We start from the raw sequence: 26,242 nt of genomic DNA, 5'->3' as shown, positions 1-26,242 counted from the left end.
ATATGTCTATAATATAAATGTCTAGTGGTGTGTGTTAGTCTGTCTGTGTGTGTGTGGAAAAAATAAAACCAAGCTGCAGCGCCACCTGCTGGGCGGAGTTATACACTGACCTACTAAATTCTTAGTGTGTGTGGAAAAAAAAATTCAGAAAGGGCTGAAATTTGGTATACTAAGATGTTTTTAATTTGTTAATTTAATTTGTTAATTGTTAAAAGTGTTTATAAAGATTTTAAAAAAATATATATATATTTCATGAAGGAGAAGTGACAGTTGGGAGTGGTTGGTGGTTGCCGGGGGTGACAGTGGGGAGTGGTTGATGGTTGCCGGGGGTGACAGTGGGGAGTGGTTGGTGGTTGAGGCCTGGGCTATGGCCAAAATGCATGACAAGAACCTTTTTAACACCTTAAGTAGCTTGATTTGACTAGAATGCATGAGTATCATGCACGGGTTAACTTGTATATATATATATATATATAAATAAAACAGCTCATTTTATATACTTAAGATTAAAATGAACTGTAACCACAGACACACACAAAATTGTTTTAGCTGTATGTATGTATGCTTGAAAAGAGTTTGAGTATGACAGTTTGAGTATGTCTGTATATATTGCAATCATCTACAACCCCTGTTCCTAAGTGACATAAGGAGGACCAGTAAATTCTTTATGGATTTCTTATGCTGAAATAAGAAATGATGACTGTAATGGTGGCAATTTGAAGTGAAAGAGAACATGCTACCAGGTGTGATCTTGTGTTTGTACTCTTTTATGATATTGGTAAATTTGCGCCATACTTGTGCTTTCCTGCTTAAATTGCTCCTAGATGACGTAACCATTAAAGTATAAGCCAATTCTTGACTATCAGCAACTTGAAGAACATAATAATCAGAACATTTATGAGGGGTTGCTCTGTGTCCCATGCTTAACCAAGAATATCCTTGATCCCATAGATTGTAAGCTTGAGAGCAGGGCCTTCTCACCTCTTTGTCTGTTTACCCAGTTTGTTTATTAGTTTACTATGGTTGTCCCCAATTGTAAAGTGCTACGGAATATGTTGGCGCTATATAAATAAATGATAATGATGATGATGCTTATAATCTCAGCTAAGCCATCTTAATGCGGTAAGCTATGCACTTATCTGTATACATGGATGCTGTAATGTTTGATGGACAAAAAAGTATTGAAGCTGCAGGCCTCATTATCGCAGTTTCCTAAATGACCACTTTAATGTTTATATTTTTATTTAAAAAAATACACTTGAAGGCAGGTCCACTTTGCGTTTCGTATCAGTAGCTGCTCAGAATGCAATAAGGTGAACGAGAAAGAGAGAGAATGGAGAGGGCTGTATGTATGGAAAAAATGCATTGTGGAATCAAATTACGGAAGCAATGTTATATATAGTATATATAAAAGCAGTTAGTAGTGTATTTTAATGGAAGACCAAATTTAGAGAAAGATTCACTGGATCTTAAGCTATGATTTCTCTTGAGAGCACCATTGTATGGAACTTCAAACTTCTACAGTTGGTGAAGGCAAAAGGTATATGAAAACTATATTTTGTCAATATTTAATTACAACATTAAAATAGATTACCAGACATTCCTTTGTAGAAATATCTTGTTGCAACCACATCTAGTCAAAGTATATGGTAGTAGCAAGTTCTGCAGCTCTACATAAAGGTAGGTTACAGAGCAAAGGTATATATAGATAGAAAAGGTAGGGTGTTTGTAGTCCAGAGGGAGAAAAGTAACAAGAGACAAATATGATATGTATCAATTTCCAAGCGATAGTTGGAGGTTTACAAAGTGGTAAAGGGGTAGTCTTTAGGATACAGGACTGAAGTTAGGCTTAATTGAATATATGAACTTTATGGATTCCATTGAAGCACCTCATCTGAGATACTGTCTTGAACCTAGTGCAAATTACTTCCTAAATATCCCCACTTACAAGTAATCCAGCCATTTGGCAGCTTCACGCTTCTCTATCTCCTCATTTGGCACTGGTCGATACTCTTGGATCCTGCATGGAAAAAAAATGTATAATTATACCAAACAATTAGAACACAGATGCCTGAGCATTTGCTATTTTCATGTGTTTGTGCATTGTACAGCATTGACAATGAGTGACAAGTCTTAATACCATAAATATGTAGAACAGACAGATTACACAGGCTTCGGTACAAAGTAGCAACTTTATTGATTTACATAATAATAATGATGCTCAACAAGAATACATCTTATATTTTATTAATCCTTCACCAAAAATTTATTCCACTGAGGTGCCGATTAACTATAATACTGTTATTATGAGCCACCAGCTCTGATAATCTTCTCTAGCTTTACAGTATATAGGTGAATGTTACAGATAATATCAGAAAGAGGGACGTGGACAAAATGAGCTCTATGCTCTCATCTTGGATAATGTCAGCCACAGAGCTGTAACTAGATATTTTAGAGCCCTGAGCAAAAGAGAATACTGACATTAAAACAGCCTCAACATTAAATTAATAACATTCCCATTTAATAAAATTGCCGATTTCCCCCACAAGCCCCAAAATCAAATTAATAGCCTACAATTTCCCCTCACATTTAATTGAGACTATAATTGCTAATAAAGACATCACCACCTTTTTTTATAATTATACTTAATTACTTACTATGTTTTATAGTATTTATATACCATATATTTATGTACCACTAAAAAGTCCCCTTCTAGTCAACTCCCAGGCTCCTGAATTCCCCCTCTTTGTTCTCTCTAGCACTTTCCTCCCCCCACTGTTCTCTCCAGCCACTTCTAATCCTCTGTTCTCTCGAGCCACTCCCCCTCCCCGTTCTCCCCAGCCCTTCTCCCCCTTTTCTCTACAGCCACCCCCTATTCTCTGCAGCCACTCCACCCTCCTGTTCTCTGCAGCCACCCCCCCATTCTCTATCGCCACCTCTCCTCCCCCGTTCTCTGCAGCCACCCCCCCATTCTCTAAAGCCAGCCCCCCATTCTTTGCAGTCACCTTTCCCCTCACTGTTCTCTGCAGCCACTCCACCCCCCTGTTCTCTGCAGCCACCTCCACCCCATTCTCTGCAGCCACCTCTCCTCCCCTGTTCTCAGCAGCCACCCCCCATTCTCTGTAGCCACTCCTCCTTTCCCAGTTCTCTCCAGCTCTTCTCCCGTCCCCCTGCAACCACCTCTCCCCCCTGCTCTCCAGCAACTTCCCCCGGCCCCCATTCTTTGCAGCCCCTTCTCCCCCCATTTCTGTAGCCGACTTTTCTTCAATGAAGTATGCTAATTACTTTTTCTTATTTTCTCTTCTTGTCTGCTTCTCTTCTTCTGCTTCTTCTTTGTCTACTTCCTGGCTCTGCTTGACTCCTCTGCACTGACAGCATCATAATGTTACGCTGCTGCCGGGAGCCACGCAGATGCTGAAATGCCGTGCTCTGCTTTGCTAGCACTGCATTTAGATAGACCTGGGGCAAATAGTGGATGGGTGTCGAGCCCCCTCGGGCTTTCTATCCCTGGGCAATCACACCACCTTTGTTACGGCCCTCGTCAGCCATAGTGAATCCTATTTACGCCCAGTTAGAATGATGAATACTGTGAAAGTGATGACTATACAATGAAACTTTTCTCTCTTAATTCATGAATCAGTGTTTTTACAAAAACACAGAGCAAATAAAAGCTATTTAGTCACCAGTAGTCACAATTCTAATATTCATTCCTGAGAAAGTACAGCCACAAACATTTTGCATCTTTTAATAATTGCAATTAAGGGTTACAAGGCAATGTAGATTCACTGGTTTCTATAAAAAGTTTTGATACTGAAAGGGAAGTGGTTGCCTTTCACCAGTGATTTCCTGGAAATTCCCAGAGGGGGCCTGAGCTTAGTTGAGGATATGAAAATGTGTTAATTTTATTTATCCAGACAGGAGATTTTTATTTTAGGATTTCTAATTTTAATGAACGGCATCTTCTGTATAACACAGGCTGCCTTTCTGTGAGTTTAAATCTTGTCAACAAAGACAGGTAAAACTGTGTAGAACCTATCCTATAAATATGATATATACACACATAACTTTATATTATTTTTTGTACTTCAGAAAAACAGTATAGTTGTAGAGGACTATTATGAGAACAAAATGCACTACCTTATATACACTACTCTTATCACTAGTTAAATATCAAAATTAAATAATAATATTTTATTTTTTATTTGCTTTTTCAATATTTTCGTTATTTTGTACAACCTAGTTGTATAAGTCAAGAGGCATGACAGAATATCTTCACCAATAAGGCCTGGCAGTTAAATGCATGTTATCGAGTAAACCTCCCACACCAACGCACACGCCTGTTCTCTTACAAGAGGGAGTTATACAGGCAGTGTTTAGAGTCCCATCTGTTTCAATGACAGGGAAATAAACTACCAAAGTCTTATGCAATATGTTGTTTTTTGACAGAGAAAGCAATTGTTTCTATTTTGTTGTCATGTTCTTTTTTAAGAGTAATTAAAACTGATTTTTTGGCAAAACAAGAATTTTTTTTTTTGTCAAGTGATATTAACCTCTAAACAAATGTGTGTTGCCAGTCTGGGGATATGTTTACCGGTTACTTATGTTGAAAGTTTAGCTAAAGACAGAAATGCTTGATATGGAGCTATTATAATATCTAGAAATATATTTTAAAGGGAAGTAACTAGATATACAACTTGGAAGGACAGAAAACATAATCTTAGCAAGATGTTCTTATATCAGGTCTGACTTTTATGGCTTGCATTAAATAATCTACACAACATTATTTTAACATCTAACGTTTGAACACCTTTTATTCTGCTGTGTCAATGTCACTTATTATTTCTATTTGTTATACCTTTGATGTTGTGAAAGGTGTCAACGGTGTTAGGTGGATGTGAAGCCACAAACACTTTTAACTGAAACAGGATGCTGTTTATTGAACTTAGTAACAAAACTTGAGGCAGGTACTCACCATTGTATTTACAGTTGTAGTGCAGCAGCAGGTTCATACAGTTGTGTATGTAGCTATACACTTATGCATATAGATGTAGGCAGGTTATTACATTCAGTATTTGCACATCCGTGCAGTACTTATTATATTGCTGTGGTCATAGGCTCTCCTAGTATCTGTGGGGATATATTGGAAGCCTCCGGTCCCTCTTGTGGGTGCTTTGAACATACATGGTACGCAGCTACTAACTAGTGCATCCGTCTCATACAAGGTCTCAATGGAAGTGTCGGTGCAAAAGCCGAAGTTCTGATTTGAGCTGTTTGCGCACTGAGGACATAGGCTTCCTGCCCCACTTCCTCCTCCACTAAACCACCAGGGATTCGAGCTGCAATTAGGTAAAGGAGATGGAGCGTAGCGCTCCTCTTCTAATAATTCCACATTTCCCATTTTCACCACCAAGGCCAGACTGGGACTAAAATTCAGCACTGGCATTTAAAGCACGCAGGCCCACCTCTGTTCCAGATAATAATAATATTAATAATAATTACAGTACTTTTTGCAAAGCTCATTGTTTGGTGTCCTGTGAGATACAAATGTATTACGCTTAGCTTGACTCTCTATTTGCAGCATAGGGTGCACCAGTATCAGACAATGGTATGTACAGGACCGGCAAGAGAAATTTTGGGGCCTGGGTAGAGTGAACTTTTGCCCCCCCCCCACCCCCCCATAGATGAGTAGCAAATAAACTGTGCCTAAAAGGGCATGGCCACATTGTGCTGAGGGAGTAGTCAACATGAGGCGTTGACACATACATTGTAATAAAACATTACATTTATCACACAGTCCTAGCCACATTATGACACTGTACTTATCTATGCTTCTCTTGGTGCTGACATATTTCGGGGTGGGAACTTCCTGTAGAGTGAGCAGGGAAGCTCTTTGTCTCACGAGTTTACCAAATCTTGTGATACTTAGAGCTCTTCGGCTTGCTCTGCAGGCAGTGTCCTGTCCGGGGACCGGGAGCAGCAGGGCCACTATTGTGTAAAATGGTTATCATTTTAGACAAATACACAGGCAATACTGTGTGCACTACTGTTAGATGCACACATCTCTGCCTTCACAAGCAGTACATTGTGAAGCAGGACATACCTCCCAACTGTCCTTCCAGTCAGACCATATCCTGACTAAGCGAAATTCGGGACTGCCCCACCAGATTCAAGACAGTTGGCAGACAGCCCTTCTCTCTTCTACCTGTTCTTGTCAGTTTCACCACCTGTGGTTGCTGGTGTCTTTTTTTACTGCTTGTCTGGATCCTGAAATGTTGGGGAACCTATTTGGGAAAAAAAATGGGTACATTAAATGTAGAAAACTCCAACCAGCACCGGCATTAAATCAATAGCACCCACATTTAGTTAATAGACCTATTTCCTTCCAACCAGACCCAACATTAAATCAACAGCATTCTCATTTAATGAATAAACAAATTTCCCTCCCTCCAGACAGCCCCAGCAATAAATTAAATAGCATTTACTTTTAATAAATACAACCATTTTGCACAACCATTAAAGAATTCATATCCACATTTAATAACTAGCCCTCCTCCCGAAACTTGGCCCCATATTCAATTAATAGCACCAAACTACCCCAGCATTAAAATAAAGGTCCCGTCACCTCACCTTAAATTAATAAGCCCCACTATTAAATTAAATATCCCCACCATCACCTCACAAATAAATTAATAGCACTCACCATTAAATAATTAGCTTCAACCCACAGTCCACCATTAAATTAATAGCCAATCTCCCACCCAAATGACAATAGAGACTTCTCCACCCCTGCAACCATCACTGCCATTAAATAATTCATATTCATATTTAATAAAAAAACCTAATTTTCAGCCAAACATTCAATTAAAAGCCCCCAAACCACCCCAGCATTAAATTAAAGGTCCAATCACCCCATCTTAAATTGATAGGCCCCACTATTAAATTAAATAACCCCACCAATAAATTAAATTTCCCCATCATCACCCCACAAATAAAATAGCACCCATTAAATAATTAGTCCCCACCTACACTCCACCATTAAATTAATAGCCTACCTCCCCCTTCCCTCGCAAATCCCTCACGTCTGAGTGCACGAGACAGTCCCAACACAATCTAGACAGTTGGAAGACATTCTCTCTTCTACCTGTTCTTGCAGCTAACACTACCCGTTGGTGTCTCAAGCTCAGTTACTGCTTGGCCGAATCCTGGAAGGCTGGGGACCTGTTTGGAAAAGAGTTAGATGCTGTTCAGATCCTGGAACGCTACTAATAAACACTCTTAGCCTCCCAACCAGCTCCAACATTAAATCAATAGCATCCACTTTTAACAAATAGACCTTTTTCTCCTAATGACCCCCAACATTGCATTGTTAGCACCCCCATTACATCAATAAATACCATGACAGTACATTATTAATACTCAAATTATAGCACTAACTAACCCCCCCCCCACACACACACACTTATACTACATCAATACCAACCCACATTACAGCAATACCGTCTTCCAAATATTAGCAATACTAACACCCAAACACACTACAGCATTATCACCACCACGACACACGCACTCTACAGTAATACCACCAATTATACAGGCGCCACTGTAGGGAACCAATATTCTGCTTTTTCAAATCTCCCACAAAATAGCAACAACAGAGTAGTTAGACACATGTAATTAACAAGTACTCATTTCTCTCAATTAATTTTCATGAATCATTCTACACTAAAAAAACATTTGAATGATCACCTGAACCTACACTGCCACATTAAAAGTATTTCCATCTACAGCAAAATGCCACAGGAAAATAAACAAAATCTATTTTTTCATTGTTTTACCAAGGCAAACCAACATACAATGTAAATTCCAAAATCACTATTACATCTGACACGTAAAGCACCATAAAATATATTAGAAGCTAGGTAGTAGAAGTGCCCCCAGTTCATATATTATACTGCACCAAAGTGGCCACTAATCATATTATGCCATACAATAGTGCCCCAAAAGCATTTTAAGCCATACAATAGTGCCCCCAAATCATATTATGCCATACAATAGTGCCCCCAAATAATTTTATGCCTTACAATAGTGCCACCAGTTCAAAAAAGGTTGATTAAAAAGCAATCAAAAATACATTGTACATGAGAAAATATATGAACATACCCGATTATGGCGTCTAACCTGTGTTCCGTTCTCCTACTGGCCATGGCGGGCGAAGACGGAGCTGCAGCTGTCAGCTCAGACAGGCAGTCAGTCAGTCTTCAGAAATATGCACACCCGCCAGGAGCAGGGGGCAGAAAGAAGGAGGATGTGAGAATAAGAAAGGGGAAGGGGGACAGCAACCCTGGGCTGATCCGCGCAGCACCTGTAGTAAGGTGGCTGGTTCCTGGGGAGACGTCAGCCACCAAGAGCCCAGTTGGGGCTGGCCCCTAATAGTCTAGGACTGGCCCCATGGGCGCACAAATATAAAAGTTATTTGTGCGCACAGGTTATACCCTAGGATGGTGTCTATTAATAGGGAAGGAGCAGCTGCGGATCTTCAAACAATATACATAAAGAGGTGATGCAGCGCTCCTCAAACTATTATAGGAAGAGGTAGAAATGTATATGAAATTAGATGTGAACAGCACTTATTATAGGGGGAGATGTGAACAGAAACTATTTATATTACAAGTACCAACACTTATGTATATATCAGGGTATAGAGTTGCACCATAAAATGATGACGGTGCTCTGATGTAGGCTGACCTAAAACAACCATTGTGCAAATAATTGTGTGCAATTATTACCACATTTGAACCAGAGATAAGGCTAATGACGTATATAATAGATGTGACTAAATCACTGTGTCTCTAGCAGTAGGATCAATATGTGTTAGGTGCAGCAGATCATTGGATATATATGGCTCAAAGGTAAAAATCTGTTAAATGGATAATAAAAAACAATTTATTCCTAAAATAATAATCTAATTAAACCATATATCAATGTTCCAAATTCCACATAATTTTGTCTGTATGTACAATATAAAACCAAAATCAAACTGAGAAAGTCCACTTCAAACAAGAGTGATTCAGTTTGTCTGCAGGATCGTATAATAGACACCCTGTGGGAAAAAGCTGGCCGTGCACACTGTGATATCAGAAACATATGGATCCCAAACAATCCAGATTATATTAATATAAAAATTCCAAGTGTGTGACATCACATTACCGTGATGGAGCTTAAATCAATTCCTCATTGTCATAACTACCACTATACACATATTACACCAATATTATAAGCAGACATAGCATTAAGTAACTGAGTTGGACAATGCCATTCAGTACAATTGAGAAGTTGCATAATCAGTGGCAACTTAACAAAATTATGCAATAACTGGGAAAAAAACCAAGGGACATAGCTCAGTATATGTAAATGATTTCTTTATCAGTTGGTCCTGAAGATTTTCTCCAAGTTCCAAATGCATTAACCACATCATTGATCCCCAAAGGGATTATTCTTTGACACTTGTCCAGTTTTACAAACCATGTCTGTGAATATATCAGCCAGAGGTCCTGTCTCTTGCTTTTCAGCCCATATGTGTGGTCAGCAAAAACACTGAAAACAAGAAGTCATTGCTCCAGAAATGGAATAGCTTATTTGAATATCAGGGACTAAAGACAGACCAGAAAAAATTAAATGTAGTAGACATTATTAGGGCTTGCTATTAGAATAGTTTCATAGCTGAAGGTGTGATATTTTGTCTGAGCACTTAAATAGGTAGAAGAAGAAAAACAATAGAATGCAAAAATAATTACATATTTTATTAAACATATAATGGTAAAAACAAAAAACATCACTATACGGGTTTCTGATTTACAATAGGTATAAAAGAGAAGGAGGAGGTTATCACAAAAGCACCAATTACAATATTAATAATCTAAAGCATGTAAATGGCAAATGTTCTCATTAAATAAAGACATGGAGCAATTTCTTCTCTGTGGATCGTGCCCAGTAAAGAAATAAATGTTACTATAAAATTGTGAATTGCAAAGAAATGCAGGTATGGAATATATTGTCCAAAAATGCTTGGCACTTACAGTTTTCTGTATAAGTAAATTTTCCAGAATGGGAAGTGTCATGTCTAAAATATACTAAATGGCATTTACAATCGCTATTGTCTTTCCCCTTCCCAGTGACTGTGAAGAAGGAGGCACTTTGTCATCCTGTTTTTGTATATGACATATCTGTAACAGCAGCAATGATTTACTGTTATTCTTTCTGGTTTTTGGATTTTTTTGGATAACAGGTTTGCAAAAAAAAAAAAAAAAAGATATCACAGTTGTATATAACCTCACTGCCACAGCAAAACTACGTCCAGCATCTCTGCATATTCAAGGTTCTAGCTCTTCACAGTAAGTGCAGACATGGTTGTGACTTCATGCACATTGTAGCACGTGAAGGAGCCTCTGCAACACATTTGTACAGGAACCAGGCACAATAATGTAACGCCTGTACAATACACTGAAGCACATTAAGGTGCTTTGGAGAAATATTATTTGTAATATTTGAATTCTCAAAATATTAAAAAAACTTGATTATTTTTAGGGCAGACAACAGGTGACAAATGTGTAGGTAGCCTTTGAGGTGTATAATAAGTATATGATTTATTATGCATTTTGCAGTACCAAACATTGCAGAGGAAAATAATATTATACAGTATTCCCTCTTGAATGGTTCACTAATTAAATAATATTTCATCCGATAAGAAATAGCTGCACTTTCCTATTTAATACTGAAATAATATAAGACATCCATAAAAACAACACAGAGTATTCCATCATTATTGAGGGTGAAGCTTTTCCCACTGGCAGTTTGCTCATTCTAGGTACATAGGACAAAGAAAGTGGACTGTTTATTGCAAATAAACCAATTTTTTGGAAACGCAAAATCCATAAATGCAATTTCAGTAGACAGCCCTGATGTCATCATACTTTCCTGAGTTAGATAATAATAACAACAAGACTTGGGTGAAACAAGCAACGAGATTGATGAAAACAGGAAACGTTAACATGAATGAGGTGAGAAATCCTTATGGAGAGTTAGGCTTCTTTACATTTTAATTTTATACATTATGATAGAAAATATCTGACTATTCAAAAAATGTCACCATTTTTCGGGTCATGTGCAAAACGAAGTGCATTAGTGCAAACCGGGAGACACCAGTATAAGGGAGTGTATTACAACTGAAAATCCTCAGTTTATGAAAGAATGGCTCCCAGGATTTGGAATTTGTCTTGAGAGAGTCCTAACATTGTAGAACCATGTAGAGGTCAAAACATTTTTCATGCAAATACAAGTGATTCAGACTAATTCCCTGAAATGAGGAAGCTTGTTATTTGGTCACTTTTTCCTGAGGTCACAGTGTACCTTTCCTCTAAACTTCAAGTCACAATCTGTGAAATGGTCACTGAGACCAGATATGGTCAGTTTAACCAATGCACCTCCTTAAATTCGGAGATCCTTTTCCATCAAAGGATGCATCTTCTTTGGGCATATGCAACAAATTCAGTCCGCTCTCAAATACTTCTGTGGCATTGAAGTGCATTTACCTGTGGTCCAAAAAAAAAGGTGTAAATAAATTTAACAAACTGTAAATAATTGATTTTCTTCGTACTTACTATTTAGCTAATAGTAGTATGTTTAAGAGACAGTAACCTGCTATTGTAACAAGTTAATAAAATACGTTGCCACAAACTTCTAAAATTTGCGGGCTGCATAGTCTTATTAATATTCCTTTCTGCAGTGAGCGCTTTTCTTCCTGGCTCTGGGAGTTTCTAGTTAATTATCACTCTTGTAGAGGTAAATATATATATATATATATATATATATATATATATATATATATATACAGTCTAATGTCAAGGATATATGAAAGATCTTTGAAATACTCTTGCACACACTGTATTCATAAAATGACCCTGAACTCTTCCCATACAACCATGTATTCTATTGGCTTTTCCCACTACTTGACTCTGCTGCTTGATTGCCTTCATATTATCTGAGACTATAACTGCAAGGCCCATTTCCTATGTTTCCTATGTTGTTAGCCATTACATCACCATTTATTCTGTATTCTGCTTCCAGAGTTTTATGTTGCACATGCATAATTTTACATTTGGATGTATTACGTATTACACTTTAGTCAATTCCTGTATTTTCTATAAATCACTAGTCATTTGATTTATCCCTACTCTAGTATAAACCCTGTTACAAATCTTTGTATCATCTGCAAACAAACTTAGCTTCCCATGTAAACCATAAATAAAATCTATAATAATACAGATGTACTACGGAATTAGCGGCGCTATATAAATAGCTGATGATAATGATGATGCATTTCTGATCTACTGGTGACTGTATATTAAAGCACCACACTGACTGATATATACTAGGACTCTAGTTATTAGTTTCTCCTGCATTGTATATATTAGAAAGGAACACCTAGGAACTCTAATAACCAAAAAAAAATAATTAATACAGTTAAAAAGCGGTAGGCTACACTGGCTGTCAGCAGATCTAAAGGAATGGCAAACATTGCACATAGAGATACACAAAAATAATAAGAAAGCGCCAAGCAATATGTAATATTCACACATCATTTTCACATAATAGTTGATATAACTTTAGTAAATATATGTCAGAAACTTATACCAACGAAACTGGCTGCAACTTATATAAGCCCCCCGTATATTATAGCATAAATAACATTTTTTTGCTCGGCTCATACAAAAATATTAAACATAGTACAAATGTGTCCACACTTTAGATGAAATACATAATTTATGGAGGAAATGCAAGTGATAAAAATGAGTATCAATTTCCCAGTTAAAAATAGTGATGAAAAGATTACCAGGCTAACAGTACAGTACTGCTCAACTTTGCATAAACTGTGAATGATAATTCTAAAGTATTCAAAGACAGTATATCCCGTTTATTAGACGTATCTCAAATTGTTTTGTTAATCCATCTAAAAGGCTCTGTCATAATAGGAGAGATACTTTTTTGCTATCAAAACAAACATTAAAAACTTTGCTTGTGCTTATGACCTAGTTGGGTGTAAGTATATTTGGGTGTAAGTACATCTGACATAAACCTTAAACATTTGCTACTCATGCAGAGCTGGATGCATGTTGGTGTAAATATGTTATTTTTACATGCGGCTCTTTAGAGCTTATTTTTTTGACGTATATACGCTCATATGTCACCAATTAGGAGAACTAAATCTAAGATTGCTTCCTTACTTGTTGGTTCCCTAAGTAATTGTTTTAGCAATGCCTCACACAAGCTATCTATAATATCACTACTCCTGGCTGAATTAGAAATTGACTTTCGGGCGACATCAGGCATATTGCTATTATGGGGCCTATTTAACAATCAACAGGTTTTTGTCCCGATATTTATTGGGCTTACTCTATAAACGGAAACATAAGACACCAATTGGGCCTAATTTATGAGGTGAAACAAAGAGCAGCACAATCCTCTTTGGTTCTGTGCGCCTCAACCAGTGCACCTAGTTTTGTGAAGCAGTGCAAAAATGCTAAGTGAGAATATTGAAATGAGATAAAGGGGTGGAGACGGTGCATTACAAGGGCGTCCCTTGCTGTGCAGAAGAGCGCACTCTAAAAAACACTTTATTTTGGCAGCAACTCTGATCTTAATTGTCATCCTATACTTTTAATAAAATGCATTTTGCACCTTCCAGTTATCCTTCAGTAGAGCATTGTAGGCTCACTTTGCCCTTTCTTTAAAAAGAAAAAGTCAATCACACAAAAATGCCATATGCAATAAAGACATTCATGGTCCCCTCCCCACTCATGATTAATTTAAGCCAAATAATTGGCTAAACCAAACAGTAGATATAGAATGGGGCACAGAAGCACAGCAGGGAACAACACAGCAATGTACAACAGCAACAACAACAATGACCAGCAAGGTATGCAAGGAGTGGCAGGTATAAGTAGAGAAACACTCAGGTGCGAGAGATAATTGGTGCAACAAGTTAACCCCTAGTGGTGAAAGGGAAGGCAAAATAGCAGCACTTCTGGTGAACAGAGGCACTGCAGATAATACATAAAAACACAAGTCCAAGGTCCAATGATGCTAATATATTAATATTAATGGGACCAGCAAATAAATGTTCAAATTATGCCACATAGTAGTTCCCCCACTTTGTATTATGCCACATAGATGAGCACCAAATTCATATCATGCCTCATAATTGTGCCCCAATGCATATTATACCACATAGTTGTGCCCCCAATTAATAGTATGCCACATAGTTGTGCCCCAAATCATATCATGCCATATAGTTGTGCCCCAAATCATATCATGCCACATAGTTGTGCCCCCAAATCATATCATGCCATATAGTTGTGCCCCCAAATCATATCATGACAAATAGTTGTGCCCCCAAATCATATCATGACACATAGTTGTGCCCTCAAATCATATCATGACACATAGATGTGCCCCCAATTCTTAGTATGCCACATAGTTGTCCCCTAATTCATAGTTGTCAGGCGTCCACTTGTTGCAGGAGACGGATGCCTGAACTTCTCGTCAGCTGCGTCCAATTGTCTAGCAGCAGGACGCTATCTGCGCTCATCGGTCAGTGTGTCTGACCAACAAATCTTCATCACCCACTCAGGATGCACCTTATGGTATACAGAGCACCCTCTGACACATGTTGGATGCCTGAGTATTGGTTCACTCTTACTCCAGCGCTTCCTGAACTTCACATCCAGGGTACTTCGGTTCTGACTAGGCTTCCTGTTACTATTCTCCTGTGTTTCGTTTTGGTACCACGCTGTCCGGCTGTTTTGACTATTTGGCTTGACCTGACTTCTCTCTGGAACCTCCTTGTGTACTGCACCACTCGTTTGGCTTTGACCTGGACTGCCTGACTACGCCTGTCTATTACTGTCACTACACTGGTGACTGTCTTAGACAACTGCGACCTGCATACCCCTCTGCAGCTAAGCCCAAACTCCCTTGCGGGGGTTCCTGGTGAATACCGGGGGTACGTTAGACTCCGCGCCTCCCTGTTCAGTTGCGCTAATACCAGTTAGCGGCCATCTCTGAAATTCTGTGACAATAGTATGCCACAGTTGTCCCCCAATTCATAGTATGCCACATAGTTATCCCCCTATTCATAGTATGCCACATAGTTTGTTCCTTATTCATAGTAAGCCACATAGTTGTCCGCCCTATTCATAGTATGCCAAGGTTGTCCCCAAATCATAGTATGCCACACTTGTCCCCCCAATTCATAGTATGACAAGGTTGTCCTCCCAAATCATAGTATGCCACAGTTGTCCCCCAATTCAAAGTATGCCGAGGTTGTCCCCCCAAATCATAGTATGCCACAGTTGTCCCCCAATTCATAGCATGCCACAGTTGTCCCCCAATTCATAGTATGCCACAGTTGTCCCCCAATTCAAAGTATGCAAGGTTGTCCCCCAATTCATAGTATGCCACATAGTTGTCCCCCCTATTCATAATATGCCACATAGTTGTCCCCTTTATTCATAGTATGCCATAGTTATCCCCCCTATTCATAGTATGTATGCACAGAAGCTCTGTTTCAGCAGTCATTGGCTGCTTTACTGAAGTAGCTGCAGCGCCGGCGTGCCAGACAGAATTGGTCCGCGTGCCAGGTCTAACACACGTGCCGGGGAATGCCCACCCCACTTTAGTGTTTCTACCGCTAGCAAATCCTCCCCTCCACTTCCTCTAACTTTTTTCATTGTACACCTCCTCACTTGGAGCACTTATTTGCTCACTTGGCCTCCAGTACCACCTCTACGCTGATGATGACCAAGGGCCTGATTCATTAAGGATGTTAACTTGAGAAACTTCTTATTTCAGTCTCCTGCGACATGAAAAAACAGTCAGTATTTAACTTATGTGCAAAACAGAATACTAATTTGCACCCCTTGCATTGTAACATGGTTTTGTCCAGGAGACTGAAATAAGAAGTTTCTCAAGTTAAGATCCTTAATGAATCAGGCCCCAAATCTGTATCTCTTCCCCTTACCTTCCCCTTCTGTACTATCTCATGTAACCAACTGTCTTTCTACTATCTCCACATGGATATCCCAACACTACCTAAAGCTCAACATATCCAAAACAGAGCTTATTATCTTCGGTCCTGCTGGAATCACCACCTCCCTTCAAATTTCCCTCACTGTCAATAACACCACAATTTCCTCAGTCTCCTAAGCCCACGGCCTTGGTGTCACACTTGACTCTGCTCTCTGCTGATATTCCTCACATCCAGACTCTCTCACAGTCCTGTCGACAGAGCTGTAACTTAGAATTCTAGCGCCTGGGGCGAGAAAGACAAATGCCGCCCCCCTAGCTCTCAATTTTAACCTAATGAAATATTCCTAAATTGCGCCCACCTTCAGCGTTGCGCCCTGGGCGGTTGCCCCTGTCGCACAGCCAGTCGATTCCATCTTATAAACATTGTCACAACATGCCCTTTTCTTACTCAACATGCTACCAAAACTCTAAGCCATTCTCTCATCATCTTCCGTCTTGACTACTGCAACCTCCTGTTATCCAGCATTCCCAACACCCATATAGCCACACTTCACACCATCCTAAATGCTGCATCAAGACTGATCTTCCGCTCTCATCGCTCCACATCTGCTGCACCACTTTGCAAATCCACACACTTGCTCCCTGTATCCTCCAGAATCCAATTCAAATAACTCACCCATACCTACAAAGCTCTCAACACCACCACCCCTTCATACATTTAAAATCTCGTATCAAACTTCTCTCCCTCCTGTCCTCTTAGATCTACCTCTGACAATTGCCTTTTCTCGTCTCAAAAAAATGAGTAACTTTGCAATTTTGCAAAACCATGTTGCATTGGAGGGGGAGCTAAATTTAAAATGTTGGGACAGATTTATAATTTGGGATATGGTATGTCCTAGATCAACCATAAATTTCAGTTTAAAATTAATGCTAACAAATATTTCTGTGCTACATGAAAAAACATGTTTTATGTGCAAAATAATTAGAGATGGTCACTGACCCCCGTGTTTTGGTTTTGTATTCGATTTTGGATCTGGATTACCTTCGTGTTTTGGTTTTGGTTTTGGTTTTGCAAAACCGCCCTTGCGTGTTTTGGTTTTGGATTTGGTTTTGTTTGGTTTTGTTTTGCTTTTTTTGAAAAAAATAATTTTTTTTTTGTCTAAAATAACCTAATTTATTGCTCCACCAGTTTCTTAGATAAGTGAGGTAATTTTAAAGATAATAAATTATGAAAAAACAGTTTAATCCCTGGTAGGCCGTCCTTAATCCGAACACTTGTCTGCAAATTATACAGTCAAACCTGGTTCTCTACCTCCTCCATCTTTGATTATTGGCAATGTAGCCATCGTCTTTGGGTGTATATTGAATATTAAAAAAAGCAGCCTGCACAGACTGTGGAGCTAGAAATTAAAATTAAATGGACCACGGTAGTTTGGTGGCTATCTATGCCCCCCCTCCCGCCCTCCACTTGTAGTTGAATATTAAAAAAGCAGCCTGCACAGACTGTGGAGCTAGAAAGTAAAATTAAATGTACCACGGTACTTTGGTGGCTATCTAAACCCCCCCCCCGCCCTCCACTTGTAGTTGAATATAAAAAAAGCAGCCTGCACAGACTGTAGAACTAGAAATTTGAATATACAAAGAAATGGACAAAGGCAGTTTTGTATCTGTCTGCATCAGATCCCCTCTCCACTAGGAATAAAATAGAAAACTATTCAGCCGTTATATATTCTAGAATATAAATACAAATTGAGAAAGGCAATTTGGTATCAGTCTGCATCATAATCATCAACATCCTCATTAGCATTAGCTCGTCACCTCTATAAATCTCCCCGTCATCCTCTTCTATTTCCAAAGTGGCATCCTCAATTTGTGTATCACCGGCTACACTCAGGCTGATCAGGTACACATCAGCAGAACTGCTGAAAGGGCCCTTCTTTATGGGTACACTAACAGAATGCTCACGATTAGACATCCCACTGTTGGATGGACTCTCCACAGGGATCGGTGTCATTTCTGATTCATAGCAAACATTATCCTCCAGTGCTTTACTGTTATCTTGCAGCTCGGCTTTGACGCGTAACAGTAGTTGTGCACCACTTGTAGGCTCGGTAACATTTTTGGATCTGCCACTAATAGCCAAAGGTGAAGGCCTCATTCTCTCTTTGCCACTGCGTGTGTAGAATGGCATGTTGGCTTTTTTTTTTTTATCGGCACTTAACTTTTGCTCAGTAACACTTCTTTTTCGCTTCAACACAGTAAATTTTTTTTTTATTTTGTTTTTTGGACTGATTTCGAAACACTCTGTAGTTTGACATCGCCTTGCCCAGATGACGTACTGGGAACATTAACATCAGGACTGGTGACAGAACCTGGTTGCTCATTCTGATCATATGTGGACTGCTTTGAATCCATTCTGTGAGCAAAGCACTTGTAGTGGTAAAAATTATTTGGTAAGATACTGCTGACAAATATGACTTTTGACAGCCAGAAATATATATGCACAATTATGGGGGACACCCCAAACGCACTGAGGAGTGCTAAAAATTATTTGGTAGACACTGCTGACAGATATGACTTTTGACAGCCAGAAATATTTATGAACAATTATGGGGGACACCTCAAAAGCACTGAGGAGTGCTAAAAATTATTTGGTAGATACTGCTGACAGATATGACTTTTGACAGCCAGAAATATTAATGCACAATTATGGGGGACACCCCAAAAGCACTGAGGAGTGCTAAAAATTATTTGGTAGATACTGCTGACAGATATGACTTTTGACAGCCAGAAATATTTATGCACAATTATGGAGGACACCCCAAAAGCACTGGGAAGTGCCAAATATTAAAAAAAAAAAATAAACCTCTATCCTCCTCTCTTCTCTAGCGATTTTTGTTAGAGCAATTGCAAGAAGAATATTGTACTCTCTGTCCCTGCTCTAATCAGCCTGTGACTACACCCTGCTCTCTCCCTCTGTCAAATGGCGATGGATTGCTGTGGAGGCGTGTATTTATAATCTTGAAGTATCGCGAGAACCGAGCCCCGAGATCCGACGACGTCACGATGATGTTCGGCCTCGATTTGGATTCGGAGCGGGCGGGAGAGTACCGAGCTACTCCGCCCTGTACTCGGATAGGCAAAGTTCGGGTGGGTTCAGTTCTCGGGGAACCGGACCCGCCCATCTCTAAAAATAATAAACTAATATGCACCCCTTGCATTGTAACTGTTACAACTCTGCCTTTTATTTGTATCTAGCAGCAGTACCTTATACCACCAGAGGTGCTGCTGTTCTGTTCCTGAACTTTTCTACATGCCTGAAGGAGTTAATCACCTTGCATTATGCCTGATTAGAACTGCACCTGTTGCACTGCTTTAAGTACCTGCCTCAAGCTGTGCTCTGAGCAGTTCATCCTTGTATACCTGGCTGCTGCTTGTGTTCCCCCTGTTCCTGTTTGATTCTGCTGATATTTGATCTCCCGTTGTGACCTTGGCCTGTTTACTGTTTATGCTTGTCTGCTCGTGACCCCGAACCTTGCCTGGATACTGGATACTGCTGGACCTCTCGTTACTTTAGACCTTGGCCTGATTACCGGACTATGCAAGTTTGCTTGTGACATTTACTTTGCCTGGACTCTGTTTGCTTCCTGGACTAAACTTTTGCATCCTGGAATTGGGTAACTCACCCTTATTATCCCTGCATTCAAACTATATTAGTATTCTGTGGAACCAGTTATTTCTGTGTACCTTCCTGCCATACCTGTTCATTATACCTGTTTATGAAAACCTGCATGTTCCTGGAACTGAATCCTTGCTTATATATTTTGCTGGAATAAAGACATTTGTATTATACTTCCGTGGCTGCTTGCTGAGTTTACTAGGAATCATAACAGTAACATGGTTTTGTCCAGGAGAAAACTTACTGATTTTTTTTTGCCTTATTTCCTAATGAATCAGGCCCCAGATGGGTAGAGATCTTCACGTTGAAAAAATGGAGACTTACCACCGGTCCTCTAACAATCCTCAAAGATTTTAAACATCAAAGGACTGGAGGAACATATGGGGGTAAATGTATCAAAGTGCGAGTTAGCAACTCCAGCGATTTTCTCAGGAGAGTTGAAACTCACCGATGTATGAAGCTGAGTTTTCATACAAAATCGCCAGAGTTCTGATTCTGTCAAATTCGCTACTTGCAAAATCGCCAGAGATCAAACTCACCACTGTTTGCTACTGCAGCTATACAAGTCTCCAATGTATGAAGCTGCGAGTTAGCAAACTCAGGAGAGTTTGCTTCTAAACACGCCAGATACAACACGCTGCTTGATAGCAGCGTGTTGTAGAAACACATCACTGTTACACTGCCCTGGCAGTGTTAAAAAGTTAAAGAATAAATAAAAGTTTTTTAAAAAAAAAAGCCTGAGGTCCCCCCAGCTATTTATGCTTAACCTTAGTGCTGCCTGACTAGTGCTGGTCCCGTGAAAATCGGGGAAAAATTTTGCGTGGGGTCCCCCCGATTTTCACTTTACCAGCACTAGGCAAACCAGCCAGGGTTGGCGGCACTATAGCAGGGGGATGCGCGGCAGGGGTCCCCTTGTCATAATGACTAACCAACCCTAGACTGTTCAGTGCTGGGCTGGATTCCCTAGGGAGTGGGGTCTGCCGAAAAAAACGAGCGGGCCCCCCCCCCCCTAGAAAGAACCAGCCCAGTGCTGATAGCACTAGGGCTCTTCCTACTACCCCTGGGCTGTGGGTAGTAGGGTAATACGGCGAGAAAGTGTTAAAAAAACAAACTGACACCAATTTTTTTTGTGGAACTACAAGTCCCAGCCAGCCAGGTTGCCCTAAAAACTGTGGCAATGCTGTTGCTTTTTTTAACCACATCTATTTATTAATAAAATAAATAAAATGGTTCTTTCTAGGGGAGGGCCCGCTCGTTTTTTTCGGCAGACCCCACTCCCTAGGGAATCCAGCCAAGTGCTGAACAGTCTAGGGTTGGTTAGTCATTATGGCAGGGGGACCCCTGCCGCGCATCCCCCTGCTATAGTGCCGCCAACCCTGGCTGGTTTGCCTAGTGCTGGTAAAGTGAAAATCGGGGGGACCCCACGCAAAATTTTTCCCCGATTTTCACGGGACCAGCACTAGTCAAGCAGCACTAGGGTTAAGCAGAGAGTTTGCTAAACTCGTGAGTGTTTACATCGCTCAAAATCGCCAGAGATGACCAGCGATTTTGAACATGAGTGTCAAAATCGTAGCTTACTACATTTCCATTTTTTTTTTTTAAAACTCGCGGGTAAACACCCGCGATTTTCTGCGATTTAAACACGCTGGCAAACTCGCACTTTGATACATTTACCCCTTGGTGCATTATTTCACTTTTATTTATAAACAAATTTATTTTCCAAAAAATGGAGTAAAACATAGACAGGTAACACACTTGCCAATAAAGACAATAGAGTCTATGTGCCTACCAGAAACATGAGATGTAAATGTTTTACAGCAATATCCTATAGGGACCCAAGGATGCTGCAGATGAGCTAGAATGCAAAGGTTCAGTGTCCTTTAGGGGAAAGAGACAACCGCCTTTTTTGTTTTCCCTAGAGAAAGTCTCCATTTCTTCAACTAGATTAATATTTGATGCATACCAGTCTGTTTTACTTGGAGTCAAGTAAGCATATTAGCATGAAGGGAGACTTCAGAGAAGATCTTCCCATGTCTGGGGGTATATTTACTAAACTGCGGGTATCAGATTCTAGCTATCATTTATTTAGTACATTCTACAAAATGACAGCTAGAGTCTGATTTGTTGCTATAGGCAACATCTTCACTTTTTCAAACCCACAGTTTAGTAAATATACCCCCTTTTGTTTAATATTTTATTCTACATTATTAGGTGGTTCCTTTTCTTGCTTGTGGTTCACTTACATATTTCATATCGTTGTGTTTCACTAATCATGTTTGAAGTTGATTATATGATTTATATATTATTCATGTTTTGAAGCTATATTTTATCAATATACTACGCTATATATATTTAATTTTTTCCACATGCTCTGGAGGTTCTGATTGAACAAAATAATTTAGAAGATTCATCTGATTATTAATGGACTTATACTGACACTGTATTCATATTTATTATTATTAATAATATTGTTTGTTTCATGTGGTGATATTGTGTAACGCCCATTGGGGTGAATTATGTTTCCTATTTTTACATGCTAGATCGTCTGGTAAGGTGATAGCTATGTACACTGCCGCAGTAAGCTCACGTTTGTAAATAATTCTTGCTACATTTAAGAGCTCTCCAAAGAGTTTTAGAAAGCTTTGCCCAGTGCATAAAAATATGAATGTCATCAATTCTTAGAAAGGATCATAGAGCCAGCTAAAATAAATGTCCTTGTTATTTATGTGAGCACCACTCTAAATATCCCACTGTCTGACATTGAATTTAGCCTTTTTTAGGCCTTGCGATAACAGCTGTTTAAATGGAGGCAGCGCTGGTGAGTAACAGTGGTGCCTATATTTTTAAAAGGCACCAAAATGATTGTAGAGTTCCGTAAGTTAGGAATGAAACAGCAAGGAGGGCAATAGAACAGGGTCAGAATGTAAATATGTAATACATCAGTATATGTATAAGGAAATGCCATATATGTATGTTGTACATACATATATTCACTGTACACTATAAATAATACATAATATGGTAAGGAAAGCATGTGTAGATGAAGAGGATCCACCCTGAGCCCTAAGAAAACTGCTATGACATATGTCTGGCATTACCATGTTGTGCACTTTGTGGAGCTCCATATTAACTAAGCAGCCTAGTACATGACTAATAACAGTGGGGAATAATCATTAGAGCAATGCTTCCAACAAAACGTGTCAAATTCTAAAACATTCAAATATTTTTTTATAGGATATTAAAGTATTTCAATTAAAATCCCCAAACCTTTTCCCTAGATATATCCTTACCTAGCAGGGTTTGCATGAAACATGAAAGCAAATATAAATGATTAGATCTATCACTTTGATTTTAAAAGGATTTTACTTACCTTTCACTTGTGTTAACAAGTAAAACAACAGCTCCTTTTTTGATGTTGAGGTTTCTAATAGTTTCATATTCTCCTAATTCTTTCCCATTGTAGGTAAATTGTTTCTTCCATGAGGTGATACCTTGTTTTACTAAATGAACTCTAAGGTCCTTTATGGTGTCCGTTGGCCTGACTGTTACAGGAAACATCTGACAATCTTCTGGCACATGAACTATGATCTCAAACTTGACCCAATGTAAACTTAATCTTCTTAGCTTTTCCATATCAGCATGTTTTACGTATTTTCTAGCAGCAAAGAGGCCAAACCTTGAAAAGGAACCTGAATAAATTAATTTCTGGAGTTTCTTGTCAGACTAGTATTGGCTGCATACTTTATGTATACTCACGTGCGAACAAGGCATGCACAGTCCTGTAGAAAGACAGGTTGAAACACAATAGTACAAACTAATATACAGACGCACATTTATCTGCCGTAATACATATTAATTTCCAGTGATATTTACATATGTAACCAAACCCAAATGCTAGAAAACTTTGATTTATATTCAAATGCAGATGTCTTTACATTGGTTGATCACCAGCTAAACTACTGGTCTTTGATCTAAATTAATACACATCAACAGAAGTTTCTTTACATTGGTGTACATTAGATGAAAACAATGAAATGTTTTACAACTTTATTTGTTTCAAATCTGCAATTGTTTGCTTACATTAATTGATTCATTACATATTTATATTTTGGGTTGTATATATTATTTATGCTGCACAGCATTCCATTCAAGCTTATCTTTTATTGTCTTGGTTAAATACAAAATGCGTACATTTTAGTAATATATGCTGTTAAATAATAAATACATAAAAAAAAACAAAAAAACGAGCGGGCCCAGGCCCATAAGTAAAACCATCTCTACTGCCTAGGCTGGTATTGGCAAAATCGGGGTCCCCGTGAAAATGATACCAACACTTGGCTATTCCAGCCAGGGTTGGTGGCACTTTGGCAGGAAAACACACAGCGTGGGTCCCTTCTGCCATAGCTCATGTGAAGATTCTAACATGAACACACTCTTCCACTATGATTGACAGATGGCATCTTTTGATTTTATTACACCAAACTGCGCAAATAGGGAACAATACATGTGAACATGCACAGCCTTACATTTGTTGTTTTTTTTAACATGATGTGAACACCCATTGTTATTATGTTGCCCTAAGCATTCTATTCATATTATGTTAGTGTTAGAGATGGGCGGGTCCGGTTCCACGAGAACCGAACCCACCCGAACTTTGCCTATCCGAGTACCGAGCCAAGTAGCTCTCCCGCCCGCTCCAAATCCAAATCGAGGCCGAACGTCATTGTGACGTCGTCGGATCTCGTGGCTCGGTTCTCGCGATACTTCAAGATTATAAATACCTGCCTCCACAGCAATCCATCGCCATTTGACAGAGGGAGAGAGCAGGGTGTAGTCACAGGCTGATTAGAGCAGGGACAGAGAATACAATATTCTTATTCCAATTGCTGTAACAAAAATCGCTAGAGAAGAGAGGGGGATAGAGGTTTATTTTATTTTTGTAATATTTGGCACTCCCCAGTGCTTTTGGGGTGTCCCCCATAATTGTGCATAAATATTTCTGGCTGTCAAAAGTCATATCTGTCAGCAGCATCTACAGTATCTACCAAATAATTTTTAGCACTCCTCAGTGCTTTTGGGGTGTCCCCCATAATTGTGCATAAATATTTCTGGCTGTCAAAAGTTATTTCTGTCAGCAGTATCTACCAAATAATTTTTAGCACTCCTCAATGCTTTTGGGGTGTCCCCCATAATTGTGCATAAATATTTCTGGCTGTCAAAAGTCATATCTGTCAGCAGTATCTACCAAATAATTTTTAGCACTCCTCAGTGCTTTTGTTGTGTCCCCCATAATTGTGCATAAATATTTCTGGCTGTCAAAAGTCATATCTGTCAGCAGTATCTACCAAATAATTTTTAGCACTCCCCAGTGCTTTTGGGGTGTCCCTCATAATGGTGCATAAATCTTTCTGGCTGTCAAAAGTCATATTTGTCAGCAGTATCTACCAAATAATTTTTAGCACTCCCCAGTGCTTTTGGGGTGTCCCTCATAATTGTGCATAAATATTTCTGGCTGTCAAAAGTCATATTTGTCAGCAGTATCTTACCAAATAATTTTTAGCACTACAAGTGCTTTGTGCTCAGAATGGATTCAAAGCAGTCCACATATGATCAGAATGAGCAACCAGGTTCTGTCACTAGTCCTGATGTTAATGTTCCCAGTACGTCATCTGGGCAAGGAGATGTCAAACTACTCAGTGTTTCAAAATCAATCCAAAAAACAAAAACCCCAAAAAAATTTACTGTGTTGAAGCGAAAAAGAAGTGTTACTGAGCAAAAGTTAAGAGCCGAAAAAAAAAAATTGCCAACATGCCATTCTACACACGCAGTGGCAAAGAGAGAATGAGGCCTTCACCTTTGGCTATTAGTGGCAGATACCCAAAAAGTTACCGAGCCTACAATTGGTGCACAACTACTGATACGCGTCAAAGCCGAGCTGCAAGATAACAGTAAAGCTGGGTACACACTACAGAGAAGTAAATGATTAACGATATACCAACGACAGAATAAATTTAAAAAATCCCGATCAGCACATTGATTGACGTGTACACACTATACACGATTATCATCAGATCTCTGCTCTTCATCTGGCTAAATAATCGGCTGCAAGGTAGTCCATAAAAGGCAAGTGACAGCTCAGGTCTTAATTCATTTAGAGATGTTCAGCGGAGCCTGGCAATTGTATTGGGCAGCCTGTCTTGACACAGCAATGTGTTAAGTGCCGAACTGTAAACTGCCCGTAAATTCTGTGTGACAGCTGAAGTTTAACCCCAGGAACAGACGGACGTTGCTCTAATCTCTTCATGCTGCACTAATCTTATTTGTTCCAGCCAGCACACAGAGGGTTAAGACTACATATGCAGGGGGAGAGAGGGGGGGTGGGAGCAGCATACTATCGATATCAGTCTCTTCTCTAAAGAAAAACAGCCGCAGACAGTTGACAGAGACGGTGGATCATGACAAGATCAGCAGCAGGCAGAC

At 39.4% G+C, this 26,242-nt stretch overlaps 1 protein-coding gene across 1 annotated transcript; it reads right to left on the bottom strand.

The window, feature by feature from the left end:
* Nucleotides 1-10,167: 10,167 nt before the first annotated feature.
* Nucleotides 10,168-23,439, bottom strand: TINCR (TINCR ubiquitin domain containing). The gene is made up of 2 exons (XM_075191008.1): nt 23,133-23,439; nt 10,168-11,588 (listed from the first exon to the last, which is right to left on the bottom strand). The coding sequence occupies exons 1-2, from the start codon at nt 23,393-23,395 to the stop codon at nt 11,585-11,587; spliced, it is 267 nt and encodes an 88-aa protein (XP_075047109.1). The 5' UTR covers nt 23,396-23,439; the 3' UTR covers nt 10,168-11,584.
* Nucleotides 23,440-26,242: the final 2,803 nt, after the last annotated feature.

This window comes from Mixophyes fleayi, chromosome 1, assembly GCF_038048845.1.
Source record: "Mixophyes fleayi isolate aMixFle1 chromosome 1, aMixFle1.hap1, whole genome shotgun sequence".
NCBI classification, from domain to species: Eukaryota; Metazoa; Chordata; class Amphibia; order Anura; family Limnodynastidae; genus Mixophyes; species Mixophyes fleayi.
The sequence above is the reverse complement of the archived record's forward strand: the minus strand, read 5'-3'. Positions and strand labels throughout refer to the sequence as shown.